Source organism: Vicugna pacos, chromosome 1 (assembly GCF_048564905.1).
Source record: "Vicugna pacos chromosome 1, VicPac4, whole genome shotgun sequence".
Lineage (NCBI taxonomy): Eukaryota > Metazoa > Chordata > Mammalia > Artiodactyla > Camelidae > Vicugna > Vicugna pacos.
In genome coordinates, this window is record NC_132987.1 from 41849102 (window position 1) to 41876834 (window position 27733).

General features: G+C 34.5%; 1 protein-coding gene across 1 annotated transcript; it reads left to right on the plus strand.

Annotated features, from left to right (window-relative positions):
* The first annotated feature begins 1137 nt into the window (after positions 1-1137).
* Positions 1138-27401, plus strand: SEC62 (SEC62 homolog, preprotein translocation factor). The gene is made up of 8 exons (XM_006200823.4): positions 1138-1449; positions 9213-9321; positions 10325-10430; positions 15846-16050; positions 16298-16390; positions 18812-18872; positions 20645-20764; positions 24634-27401. The coding sequence occupies exons 1-8, from the start codon at positions 1414-1416 to the stop codon at positions 25098-25100; spliced, it is 1197 nt and encodes a 398-aa protein (XP_006200885.2). The 5' UTR covers positions 1138-1413; the 3' UTR covers positions 25101-27401.
* Positions 27402-27733: the final 332 nt, after the last annotated feature.

Sequence of the window (27733 nt, forward strand, 5' to 3'; positions counted from 1 at the left end):
AAATAAAGACATTGCATATCCTGTGTTATGTTTTGGGTAAATTGGTACAAATCATTTTTTTTCTCACCCACTCTCTGACAATACACACCCTAATTATAGATTATAAAAGGAGAAAGGAACTAAGTGACTTACTTATTCTGTCCCCTGAGTGTAGAATTGCATAGTCCAAAAGAAGAACTTTGGCTATCTTACTTTGTAAAAGAATAGGCATCAAATAGGCATGCCACTATTTGCCTTAATTGCATATTTAATTGCTATTAGGTTATATTTACAATATGGGAAACTTGATCTTTAAATTATATAATAAATGCTCATCATAACATTAATTGAAAAAAAAGACTACCATATTATGCAGTATGATCTCAATGGGGGGGAAGAGGGAAACAAACACACACACACAAAGTAGGAATAAATAGTAGAAGAAAATAAACTAAAATGGTAACATCTCTGGGCGGTGGCATTAAGGATTCTTATTTTCTTCATCTAACTTTCTTGTATTTTCCTAATTTTCTACCATTTAAAATGCTTTAAAATCTCCATAAAGTCATGACAATTTCTAGGTAAAAACACTGGCAATTTAAAGCCATTCTATTTGCTCTAAGTAGCTCTACAATGACAATGGTTAACTAGAAGTACCCTGCAGTCTTTTTCATTCCAACTCTTAGAATCTTTCTCCTATTGGTCTTATTAGTTACTTGCACTTCCCTGGGTTCTGTCTCTTGGATTCTAAAGGCGCATTTTGAGAAACAACGTGGAAAATGGAATGGGGAGTCCAAAGTGTGTTTCAGATGAGCTCGACTATCCCCTACATTGTACAGGGAAAGATAATTGGCTTAGGTCTCAGCTGTGCCTTCTACCAACTGTGGAGCCTTAGATAAATCAGTTCATGTCGCTGCACCCCAGTTGTCTCAGTTTTTCCATCTTTAAAATGGAGTTAGAAAAATTCACACGTGGGTAGGGCAGGACTCATTGGCAGGATAGCAAGTGCCACACTCAGAGACGTCTAGAACACCATAGGTCTCAGTAAATCCTCTGTGAAAGGCTCCACCCTAAGTGTACTAAGAGGGGTGGGGCCCCAGGAATCTGTATTTCAGTAGCTTCCCAGGTGATTCAGATGCCCAGTCAGGCTTGAGAACAAGGACTCTTTCCAGCTCTCCTGTTCTTTGATCCACTTCTCAACTTTCTTTTGTCCCAGAGATTTCCAGTTCCCGCAGTAAAAGGAGCCGTGGAAAGCGGGGAGAGAAGGCGCCGCCAAGGCCCGCCGGCGCGCCTGGGTACCGGCCTCTCGCCGGCCTCCCTCCTCCCCCGGCGCCAGCAGCCAGGTTACATAACGGGCCCCGCGACGCGCTCTCGCGAGGTTTCCACCGCCCCCTACTCGCTCCACGTCAGAGGGAACCGGGCGGAGCGGCCAACATGGCGGAACGCAGGCGACACAAGAAACGGATTCAGGTAGCAAAGCCGAGCCCTGGGGTAGGGGACTTAGGGCGCTCGGAAGTGAAAAAAGCAGGGGAAGCTCACGGGAAGGGCAAGCGAAATGGAGGGCGCTGTGGGGTGGGGTTCCGCCGCGAGGCCGCCGGTTGCGGGCTGCGTCGCTGTGAGGGGCCTGAGGGAGGGCGGTTCTGGCGACGGTGGAGACTAAGACGGAGGTGCTGGGGCGGCGGTGGAAGGCTGGAGGCGCCGCGCTCGGAATCCGCCCCGGAGGCGCGGCCGCCAGCCCTGGGTTCCGGTGGCGGCGCCGACCCCGGCCTCCGCTGGGAGGTCCGCGTCTTCAGAGCTCAGACACCGACCCTCCCGGGCTCCTCCCCTCCTTTCGCCCCATCCTTTCTCCTTTGCTATCCCGAAATTAAGGCCGCGGTAATAGGTAGAAGGAGGCGGAGGACTGACCTAAAGCTGCCTGTTCTTTGTGCGCAAATAGAAGGAGGAGGGGGAGTGATTTGTATTTGGTCAGCTGCCCCGGGGGCCCAGACGGCGATCTGCCTATCCAGATGTTCGGCTGCGTGTACCCTCCTTTCTCTTCAGGGTTAGTTAAGAGTCCAGTTGAAGACTTCTGGCTTTCTTTCAGGCGACACAGTGTAAATAAACATAGCCCCGTTGGTACTTTAACGAGCGTGTCGCGCCCAGAAACGCGCCCAGAAACCTTTCATCTGCCAGTGTGTCATCCTCATAACCTACATAGCATCCCTCATTCCACATGCATGTCATCTCTGTATTTCTTTCCTGCAATTTTCCTCCTGTTGTTTTTGCTCTCTGCCAACAGGATTAAATATATGGAATTTCAAGGTGTTTAGTCTCATTATTAGCTCCCGTGCCTAGAAACCTTCGTATGTCATCATAAATTGATAGCATGTTATAAATTGTTAATATACCTAGTCACAAATTGTTACACTCATCATTGTCTTTCTGTTCCTTACTGTTTCATTGCTTAGAATGACTTCCTGTCTAATGTTTTATTCCCCATTAAAAAAAAAGTTTATCATTTAACTGGCTTTCACCACAGGTGTTTTAAGCTGTGCAAGTTAAAATTCTCCTGAAAACTTTGAAGTACTAGTGGAAAAAAGATGCCAGTGATCAGTAAATTTGGGATTTTGAAATTGGGTAGAAATAGTTTCAAAAAGAGTACAGAAGGGGATCAGAAAGAGACAAATTCCCCCAAGTTCAGACATGTCATAAAACCAAGGCATAAGGTTATTGCGGAAGAAGTTTCTAGTTGTACTATTCCTAGTCTTTCAAAATTTAGTGTTATTGGTCAGGTATGGATACATAATAGTTTTATTAGGATTTGTATTGAGTTGTCAAATTAGTACTTACTGGACTTATGTTTACATGCATGGTACATTTTTTGGCCTTAAAAAAACAGTTCTTACAGTGTCAGCTGCATTTAATATTGTAAAGGTGATCCTAATTCACTTTGAATAGCTGCTGTATTTCAGTTGTGATCGCATTTTGAGCAGAAACATAGATTAAGACCCTGTATAGTAGTGGTAATGACTGGGAACTAAAACTTGAGCCAGACTGTGCCTGTTTATACCCCAGTTTCAATGATTAGTAGCTGTGTAACTTTGGACAAGTTTACTTTTTCCCTCAATTTCTGTAAGAAGAAATATTTACCTTAAAAAAAAAGACAACGATAAGGTTGTTGTGAAAAAAATAGATAAGTCAGTGACTTGTTATTAAAGGTTGTAAAAGCTATTAAAAGAGTGCTTGGCATATAACTCATTCCTCCCCCTCCCCAAGGATGAAGACTTTAGGATGACTTGTTTTGGTTTTTGTTGAGCACTCTGATATGCTGAAGAAAGATTAACAGTTATCTATTCAAAGGTAAATAAACCTTTGAGTTGTGAGTTCCATAAAGAATAGCTGTTTACTTACTATTGTTTAGTTGGGGGTCAGATAAATATGTAGGATCTGATCGTTAAAAATCAGGTTGGTATACTGCTAAGTGAAAATAGCGTTTTTCACATCCTCTAATGTTGTGGAGATCTTGGGAGTGCTACTTGGAGTACTACTATGCAGTCTTCACAAATTAATAAAAATATACAATATCTTATAAAACTTCTTGGGTTTTTTTCCTCCAGAGAATCAGAAACACTGTAATATTGACATTATTTTAAACAACAAGACCAAATGTAATGACCAAGTTAAGAGTTGAAGTTACAGAAAAGATTCTATCATAAGACTTTTTGAGCAAAACAGTCTGTAATATTGACTCAGTTTCCTGTTGTTTGTTACTTAATATTGTCATGTTGAGAAAAGATTTTTATGTTTACCTGTTAAGATTTAGTGACCTTGAGTTATAATTTGTATATTGGGGGAAATGACTGATACAATTTCAGGGTTTTAAGAAGTAGTTAATTTGTATGCGTTTTCTAGTGTAGCCTAATTTTAGATTCTGGTATCCCATCAAAGTTGAAAGCAAGAGGACTATTTTGTCACATTTCCTTCTTGGACTCACTTTACTGGTCACTAAAAACCAGAAGTGAGCTATGTGTTCATTGACATTATATTGGGGAGTTTGCATGATTGAGATTCTCAGGTGAGATTGATCTCAATTCAAATTAATAAAACATTTTAAAATAAGTAGTTTTAAGTTATCTAAGTTTTTAAGAACATACAATAAGTGTCTATAGATTAACAAAGTGCTACTTACTAGAAAGGTTAATTTAGAATGCTAGTACCATGACATTTTAGAGCTGAAAAGGATTTTCAAATAGTAGGGTTTTTGGAATCTTTTTGCACAAATGCAGTTCTTAGGTAAAAGCAGGGTGGTGGGCCCAAAGCCGTATCACCTCACTACCCCAATACCATTATCCTTCATCCTTTAAGCTACTTTTAGGACCTACATCTGAAAGTATTACTAGGTAGAAAACTTAATGATCTAAACCATTACACCCATTTTACAGATACACTAAGGTTTACTGAGGTTATGTGGCTTGACCCAGGGTCACTCATCAAGATAGTAAAACTAGATTTAGACCAGGTCTTCTAATTCCAGTTGAATGTTCATTCCACTGTGCCATTGATAAAATAAAAAATAAAAATAAATTGTTCTGAAATACTTTAATCTTGAAATCTTTATATTAAATTGATAATAAAGACTTAACATGACTTGTCCCTGTTAAAGAGACAACCATCCCATTTAGTATCCTGCTTATGTGTAAAGTATCTCATTGAATTTTGGGACATTTAAATGGCTTACTCATTCTTAAAATTTCTATAATACCTACATCTCAGTTAAACTCCCTCCAGGGGCTTAATAGAAGGCTTAAATAGGACTGGGGAGGAGGGGAGGAATTATAGAAGGACACGGCCAAAGTCAAGATACAGAGACTATTTTGTAAAGCTTTATTAGTAACATGTTGTGGCTTTAAGTAAATGATTTATCTAAGGTCTCTGCTTTCAGATTTTAATGTGTTAACCTATTTGCATACATTTTCACAAATATTGTATACTGCTTGTATAAAGATACAAATTAACAATTGGCAAACTAATCTTTTGCTCAAATCACTCAACAAGCTTATTTATCACTAAGCTTATTTCATTGAATACAGCAATTTAAAAAAAATTCTAGTCATTTTAGGGGTGGGAAGACAGGGAAAAATATTCTAAGTCAAAAATTCTGTAAGATTGAAGCCTATGGCTTACTGACTCTTGTCTAATTTTTTTTTCTCAAAAAGTTATCTTAAGTACTGGCTAATACATAGTTACAAATGGCAACCTCAATTTCATAATAATATTTGAATGTTGATACGTTCTAAAATAAAAAATAGTATTAAATAATTTTAAAAGAATATTCTAATCGAACTTCTGGTTATTGTAATTTTGTGAGTTGAGGCAGCCGGCCTCTTATTTGGGTGGGAATGGCAGTCCAGCCTCAAAATTTACTGGTTCTTCGCTTCCTCATTCTAAAATATTTGAGCTCATCCATTGAGCTAAAAAATTCTCTTCATTTAAGGGTTCGTGAGCTGATTTCTCTTTATTAGTGGGTGATGCTATTCTCAAAAGGCCTTCACTTTTTCTTAGAAGGTTTCTAGGAAAGTGATGAAAATATTCTGAAGATTTGTTTTCATCAAAAGGGAACAAAGAGGGGAGGTACTATAGTCTAACGTATAAACAGGAAGAGGGTAAGACTGTTTTATACTCTCTTTAGCCAGCAGCAGGGGAGCAGTGAGAATGAAGACTCCACTACAGGAGCTTCTATCCTACTAGCTTCCCAGGGTCATGTTGTTTTGGTACTCTTCTGTAGCAGTCTTTTCCTGACTTCAAAGCCCCAGCAGATGGCACAAATCCTATGCTGTTAAGGCAGTCTACAATATGTATAACTTATATGTGGTGTAATGAACATTTCCTAGTATTTCACAGAAGGTAATAGAAGTTTTTTAAGGATTTGAACATGAAGAAGGAGCAAGGAAGGTTATCCCTTCCATTATACCAATATCTTGATAGAATTCACTTCTTTTCTGGTCACCCATTTAAGGGAAGTTACTGATACTTTAAGAAAGTATCAGTGAATAAGTAACTGTGTCTAACTGGGAGACTTTATCCAAGTCCATGCTTTCTGCGTCTAATCTTAGTAGTGCCTTTACCAAGGAGGGAAATGGAATCAAAATAGAATTCTTGAGTGTGTTTTTGCAGTTGTGGAAAAGAGTTTGGTTAACTTGAAGTTAATTGTTAAAGTGAGGTTTTAAAATGTTGTGGATTCACATAGAATCAGGTTCCCTATTGTGTAATAGTAGAACGAACTTTTCAGTTCCTTGTGTATCCTAGTAGCAGATTTTACCTGTGATGCCTCTGTCAACAGTCAGTAGATTAGTACCAGTATGCTTGTGTTCAGTAAATGGTTTGAATGTTGTATGAGTGTAGATTTTTCATGCCTAAAGTTTAAGTGGTTGTTTTTCCCCCAGAATCACCTTCCTCCCAAATTTCTGTTTTTGAAAAATACCCTTTCACGTGATCAAATTAGGAATCTGACATCTTTTACTCAGTCATTTCATTCATCCTTCATCATTGAGTCCTATCTGTTCTACATTTGAAATATTTCAAATATCACAATCCTTCCATTCCTAGTCTAGTATCACAGCACATGTTACTTGAATACTAACTAGTTTCCCTGCTTTGTGTATTATTTTCCCAATTCAGTCTTCATGCAGTCTCCAAAATAATGTGTCTACGTCATTTTTTTCTAATTATTTCCTCCTTCTGTTCAAAAACTACTAATGGTCTTTCTGCAACTTACAGGGTAAATTTGAAGTTTCTCAGATTGCCTTGAAGACCATTTACCTCTATTCTACTTATGCATACTTAACTCACAGTACTTCCTAACCTGTCTTGACTGGAGCCAAATTTTGTGCTCATGTTCAGCCATTTTTATGCTTTTCAATCAGCTTATTCCATATTTGTATGTCTTTCAAAATCCAGGTCCCTCTTCCAAGAGGTCTTTCATAGCTGTTCTCATCCACTCTGATAATCCTGCTCCTTTTGTACTCCTAAAATACTTTTTCTACCACTCATTTTGGAAAATAACAATTGCTGTTTTGGGTAATTGTAACAAAGTGTAGATATCATGACTTAACAAATTTTTGATCTTAACTATAGCGCCAAAAGATATTATAGGGTAAACCCTCAGTAAGTATGTATTTGAACAGTTTATGTTTATTGAGACTTCTCCCCCACAATCATTTTTATCAAGTAAATCCCTGTAACAAGTTATCAGTTAATTAGATAAACCTTTAAGTTGACAACAGATGTATCAGCTGAGGTGAAAACAACATATATGGATGTGATTAAAATAGAATTGGTAATTATAGTATCTCATTATTTCCAACTATTTATACATTATTACTTTTTTCACTGTACCATGAATATATAGGATATTATTTCTAATAGTTGAAGCTCCTAGAAATGCAGTGTATTACACAAGCATAATTAAATGCTACCATTTAACATATACTAACATATGTTAATATATTTTAACGTGATTTCAAAAACAAATACAGAACTTTTACTTTTTGGTTTGTCAGAAACTATTTCATGACTAGGCCCCAGATTAAATAATTATGAACATTGTAGATGTTACTAAACTTGGAGTGTTAAATTTTGAATTTGTAATTTTTTTAAGATTCTATTTTTCTGTGGTATATATTTATATATATAAAACTAAAGTTAATTTATTCACAAAAATATTTGGGTTTTACTGTAGTCTTCATTTGGAGTGAATGGTTTGGGCTTGTAACTTTTATTGTCATACACAGTAATGCACAAGTGGGATAGTAGTAGATATGAGAGTGTTAATTGCTCAGTTAATTGAGCTACTGGAAGCAGAGGAGTTGGAAAGTACAAAGGAAGAGGGAGGAGAAGTAGCTGCCAGGTGACCCAATAATCAAAGCACAGACTTTCACTTCATCTCACAGATTTCTAGTCCTCTTCAAGATGAAATTAAAGTTGAAATCTTGGTTTGTTAATTGTTCCTTAATTTCAACAAACATAACTGAATTCAGACTTAACCTGAAATTTGTGGGGAAACTGATAATTTACTTTTCCTATTTGTGTTCTTAGAATGTCTTCCCTGAAACAGAACTGTCTTTAGCATTAACTGTTCTCAGCAGCTTAGATTCTTGACAGAAAATTATTATTATTTGCCACTTTGTCTTAAGAAATAAACCTTTTTGAAATCATTCATATTTAAATTGCATAGTGGTAGAAATATTGCTTGAATGCTCTATGTATTGTGATTAAACATGTAATTAAAAACAATACTTGTATTTCAATAGCTTTCAGCAATAAAACAACTTCTAAAAGTATGTATATATGATATATGCAAATGTAGACTGCCTTCATTTTCTTCAGTGTATGGGTGGGGAGAATAAGTACATAAGAGGAATTGTCAAATTATAGCAGTTCATTCAGAATGTAAGGAAATAAAAGCAAGATGAGGAACGATAAACAATTAAGGTGGTAGAAAATTTGGCAGAAGGAATGGAAGAAAGAAAACAGGGAAGGATTAAAGCAGCCTTTCCAAAACTCTGCACTTCCATTAATCAGTTCTTAAATGAGATTGTAATTTGTCTGTCTGTTGCTTTTGGAGGGGAGGGGATGAAAAGAAGAAAACAAGATGAGAAAGGAATCTCAGACAGCATCTAGAATCTGCAGCCACAAGGGGAAAGGGAAGAAAATGCAGATGTTCAGCATCTCAGCTAGTAGCTCATGTTTGGGATGACACTGGGACAACTATCTTTGGTTAACTTGAGAACTCCTCCTACGAACTGTTGTTCATTGTGCAGGGTACGTAGCTTTAGCTGTTGTTTAACATTTATTTATGGCACCTGTTTCTCCTTTCTTTGACATCTGGGCACTCATTATTGGCAACCTCTTAATCTTTTGAATTATTGCTTTATGGCTTTTAAAAAGAGACCAGTAAGAGTGAAAGTTAACTGATACAAAGAAGTTACCCTGTGGGAAAAAAACTCAAAATGAATGCCTTGTAGTTGAGGCCACGAGGCAGAAAAGTTTTGGCCCTGTCAACTTGTATTTGAAAAATGTGTGATTTTAAAATCTCCATTCTGTCTTCTGTACATATTACCAGATGTGCTCCTGAAAAAGCTTGAAAGAAAGGCCTATAATGCATTTAAAAAGATTTTCAGAACAGATCTGTAAATTATTCTTCATTGTATGAATTTCTCAGATAAATGATTACATTAAATTAATATTCTTTGCAGGAAGTTGGTGAACCGTCTAAAGAAGAGAAGGCTGTAGCCAAGTTTCTTCGATTCAATTGTCCAACAAAGTCCACCAATATGATGGGTCACCGGGTTGATTATTTTATTGGTAGGATTACATCAATAAAATTATATTAGTGTTTATATCTTATGAAGATACCTAATTTGGGGATATGTAGATGTTCTAAAAGTGCTTTCCAGGAGTGATTGGTGAAGTTGGGTGATGAGCATATGGTAATTGATTACACTATTCTTTCCTTTTATTATTGAAAATGTCAATAATTTTTTAAAAAGTGCTTTTTAATAATATTTGTTGGAAGTTTTTAAAGTAGAATTTATTTTCAGTATTAATACTAACTTTTCTTTAGATAGTATATGTACTTAAAGATAATCTTTTTGTAAAACTCTGGTGTAGAATTCAGTATGAAACAAGTCTGTTGAAATCAACTTGAGAGCTTGTTTCTTCACATAATCCAAACAACTTATTTATAAGCTAATGTCATCTATAATATTGCCCCACAGCTTTTAAGTAGTTGTTGAATTTGCCTGTCTGATGAATTAAGATTGAATTACCATTAGAAAGAAGAAATTCCTTTGTCTTCTCTTTAGTTTATGATTAATGATTTGTTATTCATTAAAAGTTTAAAAAAACAGACATGCTTTTCTTTTCAGATTTCATATATTTAGCTGCTTCTAGTGACAGCAGTAGATTGTTCATAGAGCTTATTCCTTGGTGGGTAACGGTAAAGCTTGATGACAGAATTTTTATTACTGTGGTAGAGGAGGATTTTTGGTTTGTTTATCCTATATTATGATTATTTGGTAAGAGTGATATTTTGAATTTTTTTGTTTAGAGCTTTTCCTCATTGATTTATCTTGCTTTAGTTATTATATGTCATTTATTTCCTAGCATTACTTAAAGATGCTTATCAGTATGTTTCACAAATTGAGGTTTTGAGGAACTGTTTACCATGATTGTGTCAGACTTAAATTTTCTATTGAGCTTGGTATTATTTTCTGATGCCAGAATGTTGAAACTTGCTTTGTAAAATATTTAGATAGACATAAATTCCGCTGTATACTTAATTTAAAATAATGAATTTCTTCTTTAGCTTCAAAAGCAGTGGATTGCCTTTTGGATTCAAAGTGGGCAAAGGCCAAGAAAGGAGAGGAAGCTTTATTTACAACGAGGGAGTCTGTGGTTGACTACTGCAACAGGTAGTTTTAATTTCTTGGCGAAGAATAGTGTAAATAGTAATTTTAAAATATTCTCCTTGGCTCTGAAGCTCCTTGCCTCTTTCATCATTAAGTGTAGTGATACTACAGCATAGTTCAAGCTTAGCTTTTACATAATAACCTGAATTTCTTCAGTACCTCTGGAAATGCATTTATTTGGTGTGAGACTACCATATTTTTATAATTATTATTCTATTACGTTTGTACATTTGCCAGATTGACTGAACAAGGGGTCAGCAATAAATCACACACTAGTGCCTATCGTGAAGAAACAGTCCTTTCTTTTTTTACAGCAAACGTTTGGGGAATCTTTTCTAAAACTTTGTAAGGGACTCCTAATAGACCTGTTGTCCCTGTTTTGTTTTGTTTTTTTAGTGCCTACACACTAAGCCACTAGCCAGATACCTTTCCCTATTTTGTTTATGATTGCTAATGTACTCCTTGTAAAATGAAGGCAACTGCAACATCTCCCTTTTCTTGATTCCAAGATGAAATATAGACAGTTCAATAACATAGCCATTGTTTTTTATAATAAGTACTTCTCCTTTGGGAAAAACTTTTCGTGGTGAATGGTGTACAAAAGTCACTTTTCTCTTGAAAAGAAGTATGCTGGGTTTTTGTTTTTGTTTTTGTTTTTTCCCCAATTTTTCCCTTGGTTTATTTACTACTTAAGCATATTGTATTGAGATGTTAGTAAATCAAATTTTGTTTTTGTGACAATAAATTTTATAAATGATGGGAATTTGACATTTTAGACTATTTTATATATTTAATAGGGAGCTACACATAGCATTTACTAACATATTGTTTAATGGCATTTAAATTATCAGCTACATGAGACCCCTCTTAAAATTCACTCTCTCACAAAAGCTGTAAAGTTAGAGAATTACTAAATATATCTTTAAATTCTTAGCTGCCAAAAACTAGTCACTAATGACCTTTCAGAGACAATGAAAATTTCATTGTTGATGCAGGGGTTAGCTAACAATGGTGCCGTCAGTATTGCCCTTTACGGCCATTGAAACTCCAAAGTGCAAATTTCCCTGCCTACCTCAAAATAGACTTACTTTTTATATATAGTGTAAAAATTAAGAGATGCTATAAATGCAGAAACAAGTTAAATAATTTACCCAAGATAGTACAACTAGTAAGTGGCTGAGCCAGAATTCTAAACTCAACCATCTGGCTCTGTGGTCCATGCTCTTCACCACTGCAGTGTACTGTCTCCTCCAAGAAAATGATGATGCATTTAATGAACCAAAAATTAGGATGAAGGATTCACTTCTTAATACTATTTAAATGTTAAATCTGTGAGCCTAATCTCTGAGGAGAGCTGCCAGTATCAATCTACATCACTTGACCTTTTAGGAAACTTGGTATCTTGTTATACGGAAAACCCAAAAAATCTCAGTACAGAGATTATCCTAGAGATACATTTAATTTTCATTGTATATGTTATTCCCATTCATATCAGGTTGTGTCCTTCCCACACTAAGACAGAGAAGCATAAGTACATTAGTTTTTCAAAGCCACTTTTAATAACAACCATGGAGACCCTATGATGGCCAGCCCAAATGGGTTCCTTCCTGCCTGACTCCAGGGAAAACCACAAAGAGACGCTTGTCCTGCCTCATTTTCTGAAGTGGGCTTGAGGGAGTCTGAGGAAAAATGAAAGAAAATAGGAAACTGTTTGTAGGATGACACACAAAATTTTTTCTAATATGCTCTATGCCTCTTTATGGCCTATTTCAAGTACAGACTCTTCAACCTTTTATCTTGCATCATCCTAACCCTCCATGTGACGTTACATCTCCAGCCCCCCAGTCCAGTAATATCCTTCTCACGCTCATTCATATACCACACTCATTCTCTTGTGGTCTTTCTTTGATAATAACTTGCCACTTTCCCCAAAGGGTTCTTCCTCTATCCTGTCTGCCCCTCTATAAAAATATCCCTCAAGTTCTCCATGTCTACCACTTAGTATTCCCTAGATCCTCTGGCGCTCACATTAATCTTTATATCCAGTGTTCTACAGAGTTTGTAAAGTCAGTATCATACAGTTTAGTCCTTAACTATTTAAATAGGGTTGTTACATATGTGTTCATTTTTTAAAAATTTCTTGCTAGCTAAATCTAAAGGCAATTGGAGGAGTGTTTTACACCTTACTGTAGTTCCGCAGCAGTTAGCACAATGTGGGCATTTAATAAAACCTCACCATTGTCAGATAGGTGAAAGTCCTGAACACATGTCTGGCATTCAATAAATGTTTGTTAAACCTGTTAAAAAAAAAGAGAGATGAGGGAAAATAAGCAATTTAATAACTTTTTACAAGCTGCTTTTGATCCATTTGTTTATCCCACAAGTATTTATCAAATACCTATCATATGCCAGGAGTCAGGAACACAAAGATGACTGTGACTTGGTTCTTGCCTCCAAAGCACATATTACAGTCTGTTAGAGAAGATTCATGACTAATTTGAATGCAGTGTGATCTGTAAGAAAGACAGAAATGGGGAAACTTCAAGAATGGCTTCACAGGGAATATGTTTTAATCAAATTTTGAAACATAAATAGGTGATTACCCAGCAAACAGTAGGAGAATAGACATTAGATCCTGGCAGAGGGCACATACTGAGATAGGAAAGTGAGTAGTCTCAAAATTGTTAGAGTTTATGTAGATGATTTATACTATACAGTGTGTTTAAAGCTAAATAGATGAAGGCAGTGATTTTATTACAATAGTAAATGTCATCTCATTTTTTGAGGCATAGAGTGAATTGAAATAGACATCCTCTAAAGACCTATCAAGGAGTAAGTCAATGATTCTACTTATTACTGAACGGAATGATTGTATAATGTGATTTATAAAACCAAATGTGTTTGTGTGTGTGTTTTCCGTAACTATTAAATGAAATTCAAGATTTTGCTACAGCAGTAGTAATGGCTAACATTGAGCACATACGTGCCAGGCACCATGCTAAACAATCTACATGCTTCTCATTTAGTCCTAGAAATCCCTATGAGATAGATACCCATTTTTAGAAATAGAAAAATTAAGTTACCCAACACTACACGTCTAGTTAAGTGGTAGAGGTGATATTTGAACCCATCTACCTGAATGAACTTCTCAATACCAATTTGATTGGTTAATAGTCTTAACTTTTCTTTCATGGGGGTAGGGCATCTGTGCAGGAGGAGTGACAGAAGCAGATGTTCCTGCTAATAAATGTGCCTTTCTGTATCTTTTCATGAAAGGAAAATTTTTTTTTCTCCTGAAGTTCTGTGGTTTATTTTTTTTTAAGTTATTTATTTCTTTATTAACATTTTTCCACTAAAATAAATTTGAGAAAACTTTGAAATGATACAGAAGAAAATCCAAATTACTAATAGTGTTGCCTCATGGATGGTTACATTACCATTTGAGAATATACTCAAGTGTCTGTGTGTACACGTATATCCAGTTGTATCAATATATGGAGAGTTATAATATGAACTGTAATATGAACTGCTGCTTTTCAGTTAACATACAATAAGATGTATTTTTGTTTTCATAGTAAGTGGTAATGAATGATCCTGATAGGAAATCGGGAAATCATATAAGTGTAAAAATAAAGAAATTAGAATATTTTCATTATAAATTTTTATAAGAAATTCTGAAGTAGAGTGAAAGTTAAAGTTCCCCTTCATATTCAAATACCCACCACTACTGTTAAATCTCACTTTCTACTCATACACAGTTAATTATTAAGAGTCTTATTACAGATTTTTGCTTGTTTGTATATATGTGTGTATATATATACGTATATATGTATGTATGTGTATAGCAGGTATTAATGGTAAATTCTTTGGGGGCATTTCAGGCAGTTGCACAATTATATGCTATATAGGTCTTCTGAACAAGTAAAAGGCCAGATGAGGAGACCTAGAAATTAGCTTTGTGGAGATGTTCATGAGTGGACCTAATTGGGCAGCAGAAAGAAATCCAGCCAGGCGGGTCAAAACACAGGTGCTCCTGGCAGCACAACATAATGACCAGAAATAAGTAGTCATTGGGCAAAAAGCAGGCATTTAGTTAACAAGTGTTATCATGTGCTGGAGCAGGTACCATTGGAGGTAGGAAGGTGGATAGTCACTGTTAACAGGCACAGATGGGGCCAGTGAGACCTAGTTTCTAGGTTGTGGCTTGGTAGCTATACTTTTATGAAGGCAGGAATGAATAAACAAATCACAAACTTTGAAACTGCAACATAAGATTTGAAAAGATGGCTTTTAGGTGACAAAGGTAAGGGTAATCCAGTTTCTTTAGTGGGATTAGAAAAGATTGTCAGCCAAAGTTAACTTAATTTGGGAGTCAGCTGAGTTTCTAAACTCATCAGATAAAGAAATGAATAAAGCGGGGAATATCACTTTTAAGAAATTTACAGTCTAGTGAAAGAGGCAAACATATAACATAAATTGTATATTAAGTTAGAAGATAAATGTGATGAACAGAATAGTAGGAAATAGGAGGGAGGATGAATGATGGATTTATAATTTTAAACAGGTTTGGCCAATTAGAGAGGGTAACATTTGAGGGAAGATTTGAAGGAAGTGAGGGAGTAAACAAAAGGACGTGCTTATTTGGGGGAAGAGCATTCCAAGTGAAGGGAACAGCCAGTGAAAAAGCCCTGAAGTAGTAATATTAAAAACAAAAACAAAACAAAACCCCTGCTAAATAGAGGAAAGATCAGTGTATTGAGAAATTAGTAGAACAAGGAGCACATAGTGTTGTTTTGCCAAATATATTGTACAGTTTCTAGCTTGATACTATGAAGAGTTGTCTTCAGAGTCCAGAAATCTCACCTTAGCATATTTAATTATTCACTAGTTAATTGAAGATACTTCAATATAGTGGCAGGCTGAAGAGTGAAGTACATGGAGAGAAAAAAATTACAGCAAGAATGACAGCTAAAGACATAAGTTGGATCAATCAAGTCATAGGCACATTTTTAATCTGTTAACATTTCTTAAATTGTTATATTTATTTTCCCTATAGATTTATATTCCACTTATGTCTGCTCTTGAATTTGAGACTTCACAGTATTATATAAAGCAGAGTTTTGCTTATTCCTAATGAACCTAAAGAAGAACTTAAGGATAATTCTAAACCTATAATCTCATTTAAATTATATAATTAAAAAATGAAAAGTAGATTGACAACTTTCATGCAGTCAAATTGGCTGCACAGTTTTTTGATTAGAGGTGGTTGATTGTTTTTCTGTGGGCTTATTGTAATTTTTCTTGAAAGATGCCATTGTGTGTCTTCTTTACTTATTTTACTCAGGCCTTGATATTTTTGCTTTTAGTCTATATCTGTATGATTGATAGGGAATGTAATGTCATACCTTTTCCCCAAAGGCTTTTAAAGAAGCAGTTTTTCCATCGGGCACTAAAAGTAATGAAAATGAAGTATGAGAAAGACATAAAAAAAGAAAAAGAGAAGGGAAAAGCTGAAAGTGGAAAAGAAGAAGATAAAAAGAGCAAGAAAGAAAATCTAAAGGATGAAAAGACAAAAAAGGAAAAAGAAAAAAAAAAAGATGGTGAAAAGGAAGAATCCAAAAAGGTGATTTCAACTAAAATTAAGTAAAATCAAAAATTACTATGTGCACATTATCACTACTGGCATATTAGCACTTTTAAATTTAATGTGCAATAACCATTTAAGAAACCATTTTAGGGTTCTCATAAATACCGTAGTTGAGAATTTCGATTTTTTCAAATAGTGAAACTTTTGACTGTGTGAATGTCATATTGCTTTTTGCTTGTTTGTAAAAGTGGGGTTTTTTTTTTTTTCTATTATTTTTTTAAAGGAGGAAGCTCCTGGAACTCCCAAAAAGAAGGAAACTAAGAAAAAATTCAAGCTTGAGCCACATGATGATCAAGTTTTTCTGGATGGAAATGAGGTAAGAGTATCTAGCTTTTAAGTAGAAATCTAATTTTCTATAGGAGTTTTTAGAATTATCTTTGATGCATTTACTAAGAAAAGTAATTTAGATAAATTTAACCATGTAGATACAAAATCTACTCTCTTTAAAAATCGGTTTCTCTGCATTTAGATTTATTAAAAATGTATTAAAAAATCAGTCGGAATCATGTTCATTTCTCTGATTGATAAGAAACCTGAAATAACAGTGGCATAAAACAAAATAGTACTTAATTCTCTCATCAGCTAAATCTAAGGGCAAGCAGTACAATATGGCAGCTCCATGACAGATCCGAACTTTTCCAACTGTGTGAGGCAGTTAGTAAAGACCACCTCATGGTCCAAAATGACTGCCAGCCTTATATCTGCATCCAGAGGAGGGAAGGAGAATGAGGGACCTACTTCCTTTTTAAGGATACCTTTCAGGAAACTGATAGTTTATTTCTACTTGGATTCCATTGGCCAGAACCTAGTCACATAGTCATGCAACCTGCAGTAAAGTCTTAGAAATAAGCTTTTTATACTGAGTGGTCATTTGCCCAAGAAATATGCTTTTTATACTGAGTGGTCATTTGCTCAGTAAAATGTAGGATTTCCATGACAATCAAAGAAAATAAAAGTAGAATGGTTAATGAGGGACACCTACTGATTTCTGCCTCTTATAGTCAGACACACTACTATAGGGGCCTAAAATTTTCAACATTACATGATGCTTTATTCAAGGAGATCATTTTTATTTATTTTATTTAATAAGATATTTGTGTGGTGGTAGCCTTCCATGAAGACCGCTTAATTTAGTCATTTAACCAATACAGAACCATTTAGTTACATACTGGTCATTGAATTATTGTGAATTTCAAGACATCTCATGGTACAGGCATAGCTCACGTTATTATGCTTCTCTTTATTGCACTCCAGAGTTAATGCGGTTTTTCTTTGTTTGTTTTACAAATTGAGGGTTTACAACAACCCTGCATTGAACAAGTCCATTTTTTCCAACAGCATTTGCTCACTTTGTTTCTGTCACATTTTGTTATTTCTCACAATATTTCAAATCCTCCTCCAGCAAAAAGATTATGATTCACTGAATGCTCAGGTGATGGTTAGCATTTTTTAGCAATAAAATATTTTTTACTTTGGATATGTACATTGTTTTCTTAGACATAATGCTATTGCACACTTAATAAACTATAGTATAGTGTAAACATAACTTTTATATGCACTGGGAAACCAAAAAAATTGCATTTTTGCAGTGATCTGGATCCAAACTTGCAGTATCTCTGAGGTATACCTGTACTGTATTGTGGCATGGTAAATGTTATGATGGGAGAGCACCAGTTGGGGATAGTTAATTTAATCACTGCAGGATAGGGAGGGTCCAGAGATCCTGAACACTTGAGCTGAGCCTTGGAGGTTGACTAGCAGATTGCCAGGTGCACTGAGAAGGAGTTACAGATCTATTAGGCAAAGGAAGCAGCCTGAGCAAAAGCACAGGTCCTTACTTACTCAAAAAGGCTAGATTTTATGCTGTAGAAAGAAGCATGCTTTCAAACTTTTAAAGATGGGAAACGTCTTTAAAAACTTATTTATTTAAAGTGCTAACTGGCAGAAGTGATGTCTGTGGATTTGATTTATAACGTAAATTTGCAGAGTTAAAAAAGAAATGTTAGAACCAAATCAGAAAGACAATAACAAAGAGCTCTGGTCAAAATAAAACCAGGAAATAGAAGAGTACTGTTATTTACAGAAACTAAGAGATAAAACTAAGAGTTTTGTGGATGATGAGCAGAGTTCTAATTATTCTAAATGAAGTTAATTTCTGTTGTATAAAGTAAGCTTTAAAGCATTGCTTCCCAGCTTTTGGGCTACAGACTCTCCATGGGGAGCCGGCAATGAAATTATTGCAAGGAGTCACAGACAGAATCTTTATGTTCACTAAGCATCTCATCAGCAGGAGAGAATAGGGTGAAATTGAGAACTGCTGGTTTTGTAATAGGGCCAGACTGGACTCTGGCTTTATTGTGCTCTTAGACTGGTTGGTTCTGCTCATGCCAATGTGCATCATCACATTAGGGGAAAAAAGGCTGTATAATTGCTAGTCTTTAGGTTGAATAAGTAATGGTTTGCACACATAAATATTAAAAACATGCAAGTACGTAGAAATGTACTTAACTGCATTACATAATTTATAATTTTTAAAATAATTTTCTAATTGAGTGGATACCAAAAGAAACACTACTACTGAAGGAAAGTTCTCTCAAATTTATTTACCTTAAAAAATAGTTTTTATACGTTAAGAGGTTGGAAGTGACTGTTGTGGAGTATCTGAAATAAAGAATTAAGCTTGACTTACTAATGTGACTATAGAACTTTAAGCACTGGGGTTTCTTGATTCTTCCAGGTATTTGTGTGGATCTATGACCCAGTTCACTTCAAAACATTTGTCATGGGATTAATTCTTGGTAAGTACAATCTCAAATTTAGAAAGGAAAATAAATAATGCAGAAGCCAGAAAGAAAAATGTTTAACATAAAGTAGTTATTTTTTAAAGTACATTTTAAATAAAGCCAGAATATGAATGATAAACAGAGCAAAATATTTGTACTACACTGAAGCAAAGATCTTTAAGAGATTAATAACCTGCTAGAAAAATGGTAAAGTTAGCTCACAGATAAAGAAATGCTGTGACCAATAATCTGAATGATACTTAATCACAGACATATTAAATACAAATTAAAACAACAGCAGTTATCCAGAGGATTACAAAGTTTAATAGTACCTAGTCTTAGTGAAGGTCCAACACTTAAGAAAAACCCACAGTCTCCAACAATTGATGGTATGTCCATTGTTTTAGTTTTTATGGAGGGCAGTTGGCAGTATGTTTTAAATTTTAAATGTATACACAGCCAGCTTTTCCATATCCAGGAATTTATTCCATGAGTGGATACTAATACAGTTGTACAGAGTATCTGTTCAGAAATATGCATTGACACATTATCTATTCTAATCCCTCAGACTGTATTTAGGAGAGTGATTAGCAGATATCTTTCAAGTTTTAACACAGTTGCATAAATGTACATGTACATGGTATTTGTTGCACTATTTTCTATAATAGGATAAAACTGGAAACAGTTTAAGTCCCTAAATAGGAGGACAATGAGATAAATTACAACTGCATGCTAGAATACCATGCAGCTTTTAAAGAGATAGGGTGTACTCACGGAAAGATAGCTAGAATATATTAAATGAAAACTGTAAAAGAGTAAGAATATTACAAGCTCATTTATGTAAAAAAAAATTCCGTTTTAATTGTATAAAGGCAGGCTCTGGGAGTACAGATAAGAAACAATAGTAATTAACCTCTGGATAGTAGACCAAGAACTGGATGAAGACTTTATACTATACCGTTTTTGTTTGTTTTTTGTTTTTCCTTACCATAGGTATGTGTTATTCCTGTAAATTCAGGGGAGGGGGCATGGGAGGTGCAGAGAGAATGATTTAACAAGTAGGAAAAAATACCAGTTAACTAAACAAGTTTGATCAATATGATATCACAGGATTCCAGTCAAAATAATAAGTCTAACCCTTAGCTTATAAATAAAATAGCTGGAATTTGACTTCTGATCTCTCTTGCTCTAAATACCTAAAAAGGGCTTCCTTCTGATTGTTCCATCTGGTCCCCCTGAGAAATAAAACTGGAGATCCTTGTATCGTTTCCCTAACTCCCAAAAACCATCTGTATCAGAATCACCTGGTGAACTTTTCAATCAGTAGATGTGAGAGCTCTCAGAATCACTCTCCAGGGAGGGATCTTTGGAATCATTTTGGTTAGTTTTGTCATTTGGTTGTTCTTTAAGCTCCCCTGTTCAGTAGGCAGTTATTTTATAGTCAAAAATAAGGTTGAACACAGCAGTAGTTGATCATTTAAGGAGCTAACAATTTCACATTTTTACACAGCACTTTTTTTAGTATAAGTTTACATAATTTATATAATTTATACTAGAAAAATCCTAATCTAAGAACAATAGTTATAATATTATGAAATTATAAAATATTATCAAATAAAGTGTTATAAAATACTATGAAATGACTGATAATTGACCATTTTTTACCTATTTCCATATGTTTATGTTTCACTTCTCACCCTAGGAATATATTCACTATTTTGGTAACTAAGCCATTTAAAATTTTAATCTAAAGGCTATCTGTGTAACTTTGCCATTTCTTGTTCCAGTGATTGCAGTGATAGCAGCCACCCTCTTCCCTCTTTGGCCAGCAGAAATGAGAGTAGGCGTTTATTACCTCAGTGTGGGTGCAGGCTGTTTTGTAGCCAGCATTCTTCTCCTTGCTGTTGGTAAGTACTGTTATTATTGAGCTTCAGTAAAGCTTAATAGCAAAATTAATACTGATATCAAGAATTATATGGGCCTACTTTTTGATCTTATCCCAAAACTGACTCAGGCTTGAAGTAGTATGTATACTTAATTAGATGTGGTCTGGTCTGAGAAAATGTGTCTTTAATATGTCTTAATCTGCAACTAGATATAAGTAGCTTTAAAATTTAACCACCACAGGAACTTTAATATTTTTACAATGATCGATCATTTGTTAACATAATACTTTCAGTAAGCATTTTTATATTTTGACTTGAGGCAAATGAAACTTGTATTAAACATTTCCATTTTGTACAGTAAATGATTCTAGACAATTGATTTGCCGTTTTGGGGAAAAGTCAGTTTGCACCATGTGCCAAAATAAATTCTCATTGCATTAAAAAGTTTTAAAATGCTTTTTAAAAATCAACAAGAAAATGTAAATAATGTTATTTTACATTTCTGGATGAGTGGGGTCTTTCATAGCTAAAAATAAGACAATATGAAAATAACCCAAATCAAAAGATGAAGTTAAAAACAAGTGATTAATAAATGTATGAAAATGCTCATCACTAGTATCAAACAGTAAAATTAAGATAATGAAATATATTTTACTTGTATCATTAGGAAGATATTTTTGAAATGGAAATACTCAGTGCTAAAGAGGGTTTGACTATAAGGAAGTACGCCTAACTATAAATGGTAGTGGTAGTTATGAATGACTTTAATGTTCTTCTTTACATTTGTCTATATTTTTCACAGTGAACATATTACTAACTGAGAAAAACAAATAATATTTTACTTAAAATCCTAGTCTTCAACAGTTTTCCAATAAAGGATGAACTGGTCTAATTTAGTTTTTGATTTGGGGAAAGAAATAGGCTTTTTCTCAGCACATCTAAAGCTGTTTAGTGATTTTTTTTTTAACCTTATATGTAATTCTTTGATCCATCTGGAGTTTATGTTGGTGTATGGTACTAAGTTCTGATTATTTTCATCACGTGACAAATCAGCTTTTCCATCAAGACATATAGGAGTACTTCTTTATAAAAATTTTTTAAAACACTCACATTACTGACCTAATATCTGTTGTTTTGTTAGAGGACATAATCTAACCAAGATTATGTGAACTGGGTGCATTTCTGGGATTATATGGTGTGTAATGTAATAGATGCTTATATTTATAAAGCATTACTGCTACAGCCTTAAGCAGGTTCCCTCTGCACATCCCTTCACCCTGGGTATTAAGGTGTTGTCCTAAGTTGGTGCCACCATCCATAGACCCAGGAACTCATGTATCATTTTCTTTTAACTTTTTTTTATTGAGTTACAGTCATTTTACAATGTTGTGTCAAGTCATGTAGCATTTTCATTCGGTTCATGTTTATGGGCTTCCTTTTTTTCTGGGATCTCTGACTGTGTGTGAAGCCTTTTTCACCCACCTTTCAGTTTTCCTTCCTCTAGCTAAGTCACCTTGAAAATTGCCCCAGAAGCTTCTGCATGTAATATAGTACATTTGTAGGCCAAGAAATAGTATCTAAGACTGTGAAGCAGGTAACTGGTGGTAGTGTACTACCTGCATCAAAAATGAGAAGCCACAAACTTCGATCTGGCATTAGATACACTAATGAGACTGATGTCTTTTGGCTCCCAAACCCATGAAAATTTAGAAGCTCTTTGAAATTTTTCAGCAAACGTTTAACTCCACTGAATAGAATTAACCTACTTGGCTATCTTTTATTTAAACCAGTATTCTCAATAATTTATGGTTATTGTCTTGTTTTGCCTTTTAAATTATTTCTTCAGTAGTATTTCCTATAATTTTTCATTTTAAATATACTATGGATTTAAGTAGCATTGTGCATTAAATAGTCCCATGAATTAAATAAATCAGAAAATAAACTGAACATTTTTGTTTTTTCTCTTAGAAAAATGAAATTCTAAATTAACTTTCAAATGGTTTTGATCTGTACCCCAGTTGCAAATCAGAGATTTATATTATCCCATGAAGTATTATATATTGGTCACAATTATCTTTGGTGCTACTTGGAATATGTATTGTTAGTATTGCTGTTTAAAATAGGACCTTTGACAGTTTTGTAAGTTTGTCACTTTTAGAATAGAAACAGTATGACTTTTTACATCACAGTGGTTTTCCCATGATTCTCCCCCTTTGGCTCCTGGTAATCTGCTGCCACATAGAGAAAAACAGTAAAAAACGTTAGAAATCTGCTACACCCAGTTTGTATATGGAATGAGAATTTAGATTTTATTTGCCATTTTGATACTGCTTTTTCATGGATTTGAGGCAAGATTTCATATTACAAATTGTCTGTCTTAAAACAAACCTTTAAATCCTATCGTACATAATGCTGTATGCAGCCTCCTTAAAAGATGTTCGTTGTTTCTTTTTTATCACTGGGATTTATTTACTTATTTATTCCATAATTTCAAGCATATTTGCCTTTTCTGTTTGTACCACAAAAGACACTGATGTATACAGAGTCTTTCAGAATATTTATGTTCTTTTATGAAAAATAGAAATTACTGCTTTATAAAAGTCAAGGGAGCTCTAACCATTTCTTTTTATCTAACCAAAGCAAAATAATGGAAGATGCATTGATGACCTTTTTTTAGGCCTTATTTAAAAATAGTAATATAGTTATTTGTAAAGAAAACAAAAACTGAAACAAAACCAAAAACCTGTCACAATTGATTAGTTCATAACATTCACATAATCATGACCTCGGGGCGGAGGGGACAGGAAAATTAGGCAAATCACTCAGCTCTTTGTATTTGGTAAATTAAGAGAAAACTATATGAAGTTTTGAGGTTTGTGTTCCTGATAGTTCATTATTATAAACTTTAAAATTCTTAATTTCTTCCATTATCTAAATACAGTTTTGTCATATATTGCTATAAAAGAGTAACCTCGAACCTATTTGTTGAAGCAATCTGGCCTTCATTAGCATTGTATTGTTTCCTAATATTGGAAAACAGCTGGTTCTTCAATAAGCAGAAATTATATATTTATTTAAGAAAATTATAACTTCTAGGAAAATGTTCTCTTATTGTTCAAAAGTATTTTTCCTTAGAAGATATCCTTTAGGCACATGCCTTGGACTTTTAGGGGCCACAGAAATACAGTTAGGGGCCCACAGAAATGATTTTATTTTCATTTCTTTTAAAATCAAGTACACATGTATTTACATGTGTAAATATTATTACATGTGTTATGTATTATGTAATATTTATATGGATAATAATATGTAATATATAAAATATTATTACATGTGTATGTGTTGTGAACCTGTGTGGGATTATATTTATACCAATATGGTTGTAAAAAGCCTAATTTTTAATATTTTTTAATGGAAGAATTGCCTTACAAAGGCAAAAATGCCTAGGTTCTAAAGAAGTCATGATTCAGCCCTGCTTTCTCCTTTTTAAAGGTTTCTTAAGGTATCTTTCATCCCTTACTTGCATTTATTTTCCTTTTTCTTCTACCGTGTTCTCATGTATACTTCAAGGTCCAGCTGGCACCTGTGCTTATTGAACTATAACATAGCAAAGTGCGTAAATCATAAGTATCTCCATGAAACAGCACCCAGACTAAAAAAAAAATAAAAGTAAGTGTTTGAATGGCATTGTAGCGTTACGCCCTCAAGTTCAGAGCAGAATGCTGTGTGCCTAGAATACTGTTGATAGCTGCTAAACCAGTCAGGATTTAATTGTTTATATTTCAGGTGCATGTGATATGCAAATAATAAACTTTGTTTTCCCATTAACAAATATTCCCTGCTGTCTGAGTCACTTGAATTATTCAATTAGAGAAATTTTTCTCCCACAGCTCGTTGCATTCTGTTTCTCATCATTTGGCTCATAACTGGAGGAAGGCACCATTTTTGGTTCTTGCCAAATCTGACCGCTGACGTGGGCTTCATTGACTCCTTCAGGCCTCTGTACACACATGAATATAAAGGACCAAAAGCAGACTTAAAGAAAGATGAAAAATCTGAAACCAAAAAGCAGCAGAAGTCCGACAGTGAGGAAAAGTCAGACAGTGAGAAAAAGGAAGATGAGGAGGGAAAAGTAGGACCAGGAAATCATGGAACAGAAGGCTCAGGTGGAGAACGGCATTCAGACACAGACAGTGATAGGAGGGAAGATGACCGATCCCAACACAGTAGTGGAAATGGGAATGATTTTGAAATGATCACAAAAGAGGAACTGGAACAGCAGACAGATGGGGATTGTGAAGAGGAGGAAGAAGACAACGATGAAGAAACAGCTAAATCCTCACATGAAAAATCATAATCTGACTAATTTGAGGACTAAATGAGTGCAAGAGGTTGGATTTTCTATGTTGGCTGATCATCACAATGTACACATGACATTTGTAGCATTCTTTAAATCCATCTACTGCAGTGGATTTGACATCCAAGCAGTTATATTCAGTCCTTCATTTCATATAATACTATTATTGGTACAGTCTAAAGCCATTTATAAGTTTTATCTATTTGATAATTTTACAGTAAATAGGTCTCATTTATTTTGATAGTTATCAAAGATGCACTTTCCACAATGACATTTAGATTAATGGCATTTTTGATAGTTGTATGGCTTTTTACTGTTAGACTAATCAAAATAACTAAAAGGGATAAAAACAAACACCAACATTTCAGATTATGCATAGTTATGTAGCCATTTCACAATTCCTTTGAGATGAAATGCTTAAACTCATTGTTCTTGATACTTAAGCTTTTGTTAATTATAACATTTTACCAGGAAATTTCTAAGATTCTGAGTTAGCAGGGTTCAAAAGCATTTTGTGGAAATAAGCCAACTAGTAATAATGCAGCATCACTTTTTAGTTTAGCTACAAATTCTCCTTTCCCAACTTAGGAAATCCAAACTGATTTGTACCTCTGATTCAGAGTGAGATAGATGGTCACCTCCAACAGTGGAAGCGAGCAGCATTGGTTGGAAGGTGATGGCTCTTCTTCCCATTTCCTTATCGTAAAATAAAATGTATTCTGTACATAATTTACAAATAAACATTTTATTTTAATTGTTACTTATTATTTAGACATTTTCTCAACACTTAAATTTGTAAAATTAAGACCATTTAAGGGTGTTTTTAGAGAAATGGAAGTTTCAATAACCCACAGAACACCTGTGATCTTTCTACAGCAGCTTCAGTTTTGTGCCAACATTCCATGTATTTGAATATGAGTTAAAACGATCCTTATTAAATAAGAGCAGACTTAAAGTAGCTGTTTGTACGCCTTAATGTTTATTTGATTTTTCTTAAATCTCTACATTCAGAAATGGGGTACTTGTATTTTCAGACCAGAGGACTGCTATGAAAGATAATTTACTGTTCTAAAATACCAATTTAAAATAAAGAACATAAAAGAAAACATAAGAGAACCATTGGACTCCAATTGCTTTAAACTAGTTTTGCAGTTTGATTTCATGTCTTGCAAACCTTAGTTCAAATCTTTACAGAAAATCTTGTGTTTACTTATAAGCATAATCATTCCTTGGAGTTATACCCTTAAATGATAATGAATATTAAATTATTTTCCTTCAGTCACAGTGAGAGCATTTTGCTTTGTAGTTGAAATAGATGGTATGCATAAGTCTTTAGGCTTTTTCCATCTGAGTGTAGACTAAGGATATTAAATTTTTCTAATTGTGAAGAAATACACTTTCTGTATACTGACACATTTTGTTAAACATGGCTTGTTTGCTTCTTCATAGTATTCCTTGTAAGTGGACAGAAATGTGGCTTTTTGATGTTAATGCAACTCTGTCAAGGCTGCAGTCAATCAGTTTGTTTCCTTCTAGCAGATGTTCATTGATTTACGTGCCTGGGTGTTTTCCCCTCACATTTTTAGAGCCTGCTGCTTTATTTCCACAGTGAGGGATGCATAATTATACCTTCTGAGCTTCTTAATTACCAGTAGCATTAATACCTATTTTGGGATATGATAATGGTACCAAAAGTATTTTTCAGAAATAAAAGTGATTTAACCTTTACTGCTATAATAATGCCCAGGCACTCGATATTTATCCTTAAGCTCTTTATAATATATACAGTATATCTGATCTTAAAGACATTTGGAGCATGGCAGGAAAGTCAGCTTCATATTGATATTTGTGGATTCTTAAAGGACATCAGTGCAAACTTTTATAAATATTTGGTGGTCCCTGGGGGGAAATGTCACGCTTACTATGGTTGGAAAGCAAGTTAGAAATTTCAGCTCTTTTACTATTCAAGATTGTGTACTTTAAACAAAAAAATTAAAAGGCTGCCACTATTACATTTCTCAGAGTAATAGATGGCTGTCTTTGTTGACTAACATTATTCTTACGCCAGAGCATGGAAAATTGTTTACATTAGTCAGTGGAATGGTGATTTTTTTAAAAAAGAACTTCAGGTTTGCTGTGCTACTGTAAATAGAAGCATGAAGCTTTTGGGTAATGTAGGATTTATTGTGGAGTGGGTATAAATAGGCCTAACTAATAAGCAAGATTGAATTAACCGAGTCCAGATAATAATAATGCATTTGTGATTGTAAAGTCAATGTATTAAATATTGTTTTTCCCTTTTCCCTCCTACTGATTTTTTTAATTTTCAAATTATATGGCCTTCTAGACAACTTTAATTGAAATAATTTGGATTTAGCCAAATATTATCAAAAAGTAATAAATTTTAATGTATCACATTGAAATTATGCAGTAGTAATGGGTTTTAATGTTTTTCCCTTTTCTGGTTTTACATTATGTGTACCAATTAGCTGCTAACTATATAAAAATCATCTTGTGTCTTTTGCAAATCGAATTTTCTTTTTTGAATCTTTATTAGGAACTGGAAAACAGCAAGTACAGTTGATTGTCATTATTCGTGGTAGAGTCTATAAAGTCACCACCAACACGGAATT

Coding starts and splice junctions, on each gene's coding strand:
- SEC62 (XM_006200823.4), top strand. CDS start 1,414: ATGGCGGAACGCAGGCGACACAAGAAACGGATTCAG. Junction 9,322..10,324: donor CCGGGTTGATTATTTTATTG/GTAGGATTACAT, acceptor TTTCTTCTTTAG/CTTCAAAAGCAGTGGATTGC. Junction 10,431..15,845: donor GTGGTTGACTACTGCAACAG/GTAGTTTTAATT, acceptor TTTTCCCCAAAG/GCTTTTAAAGAAGCAGTTTT.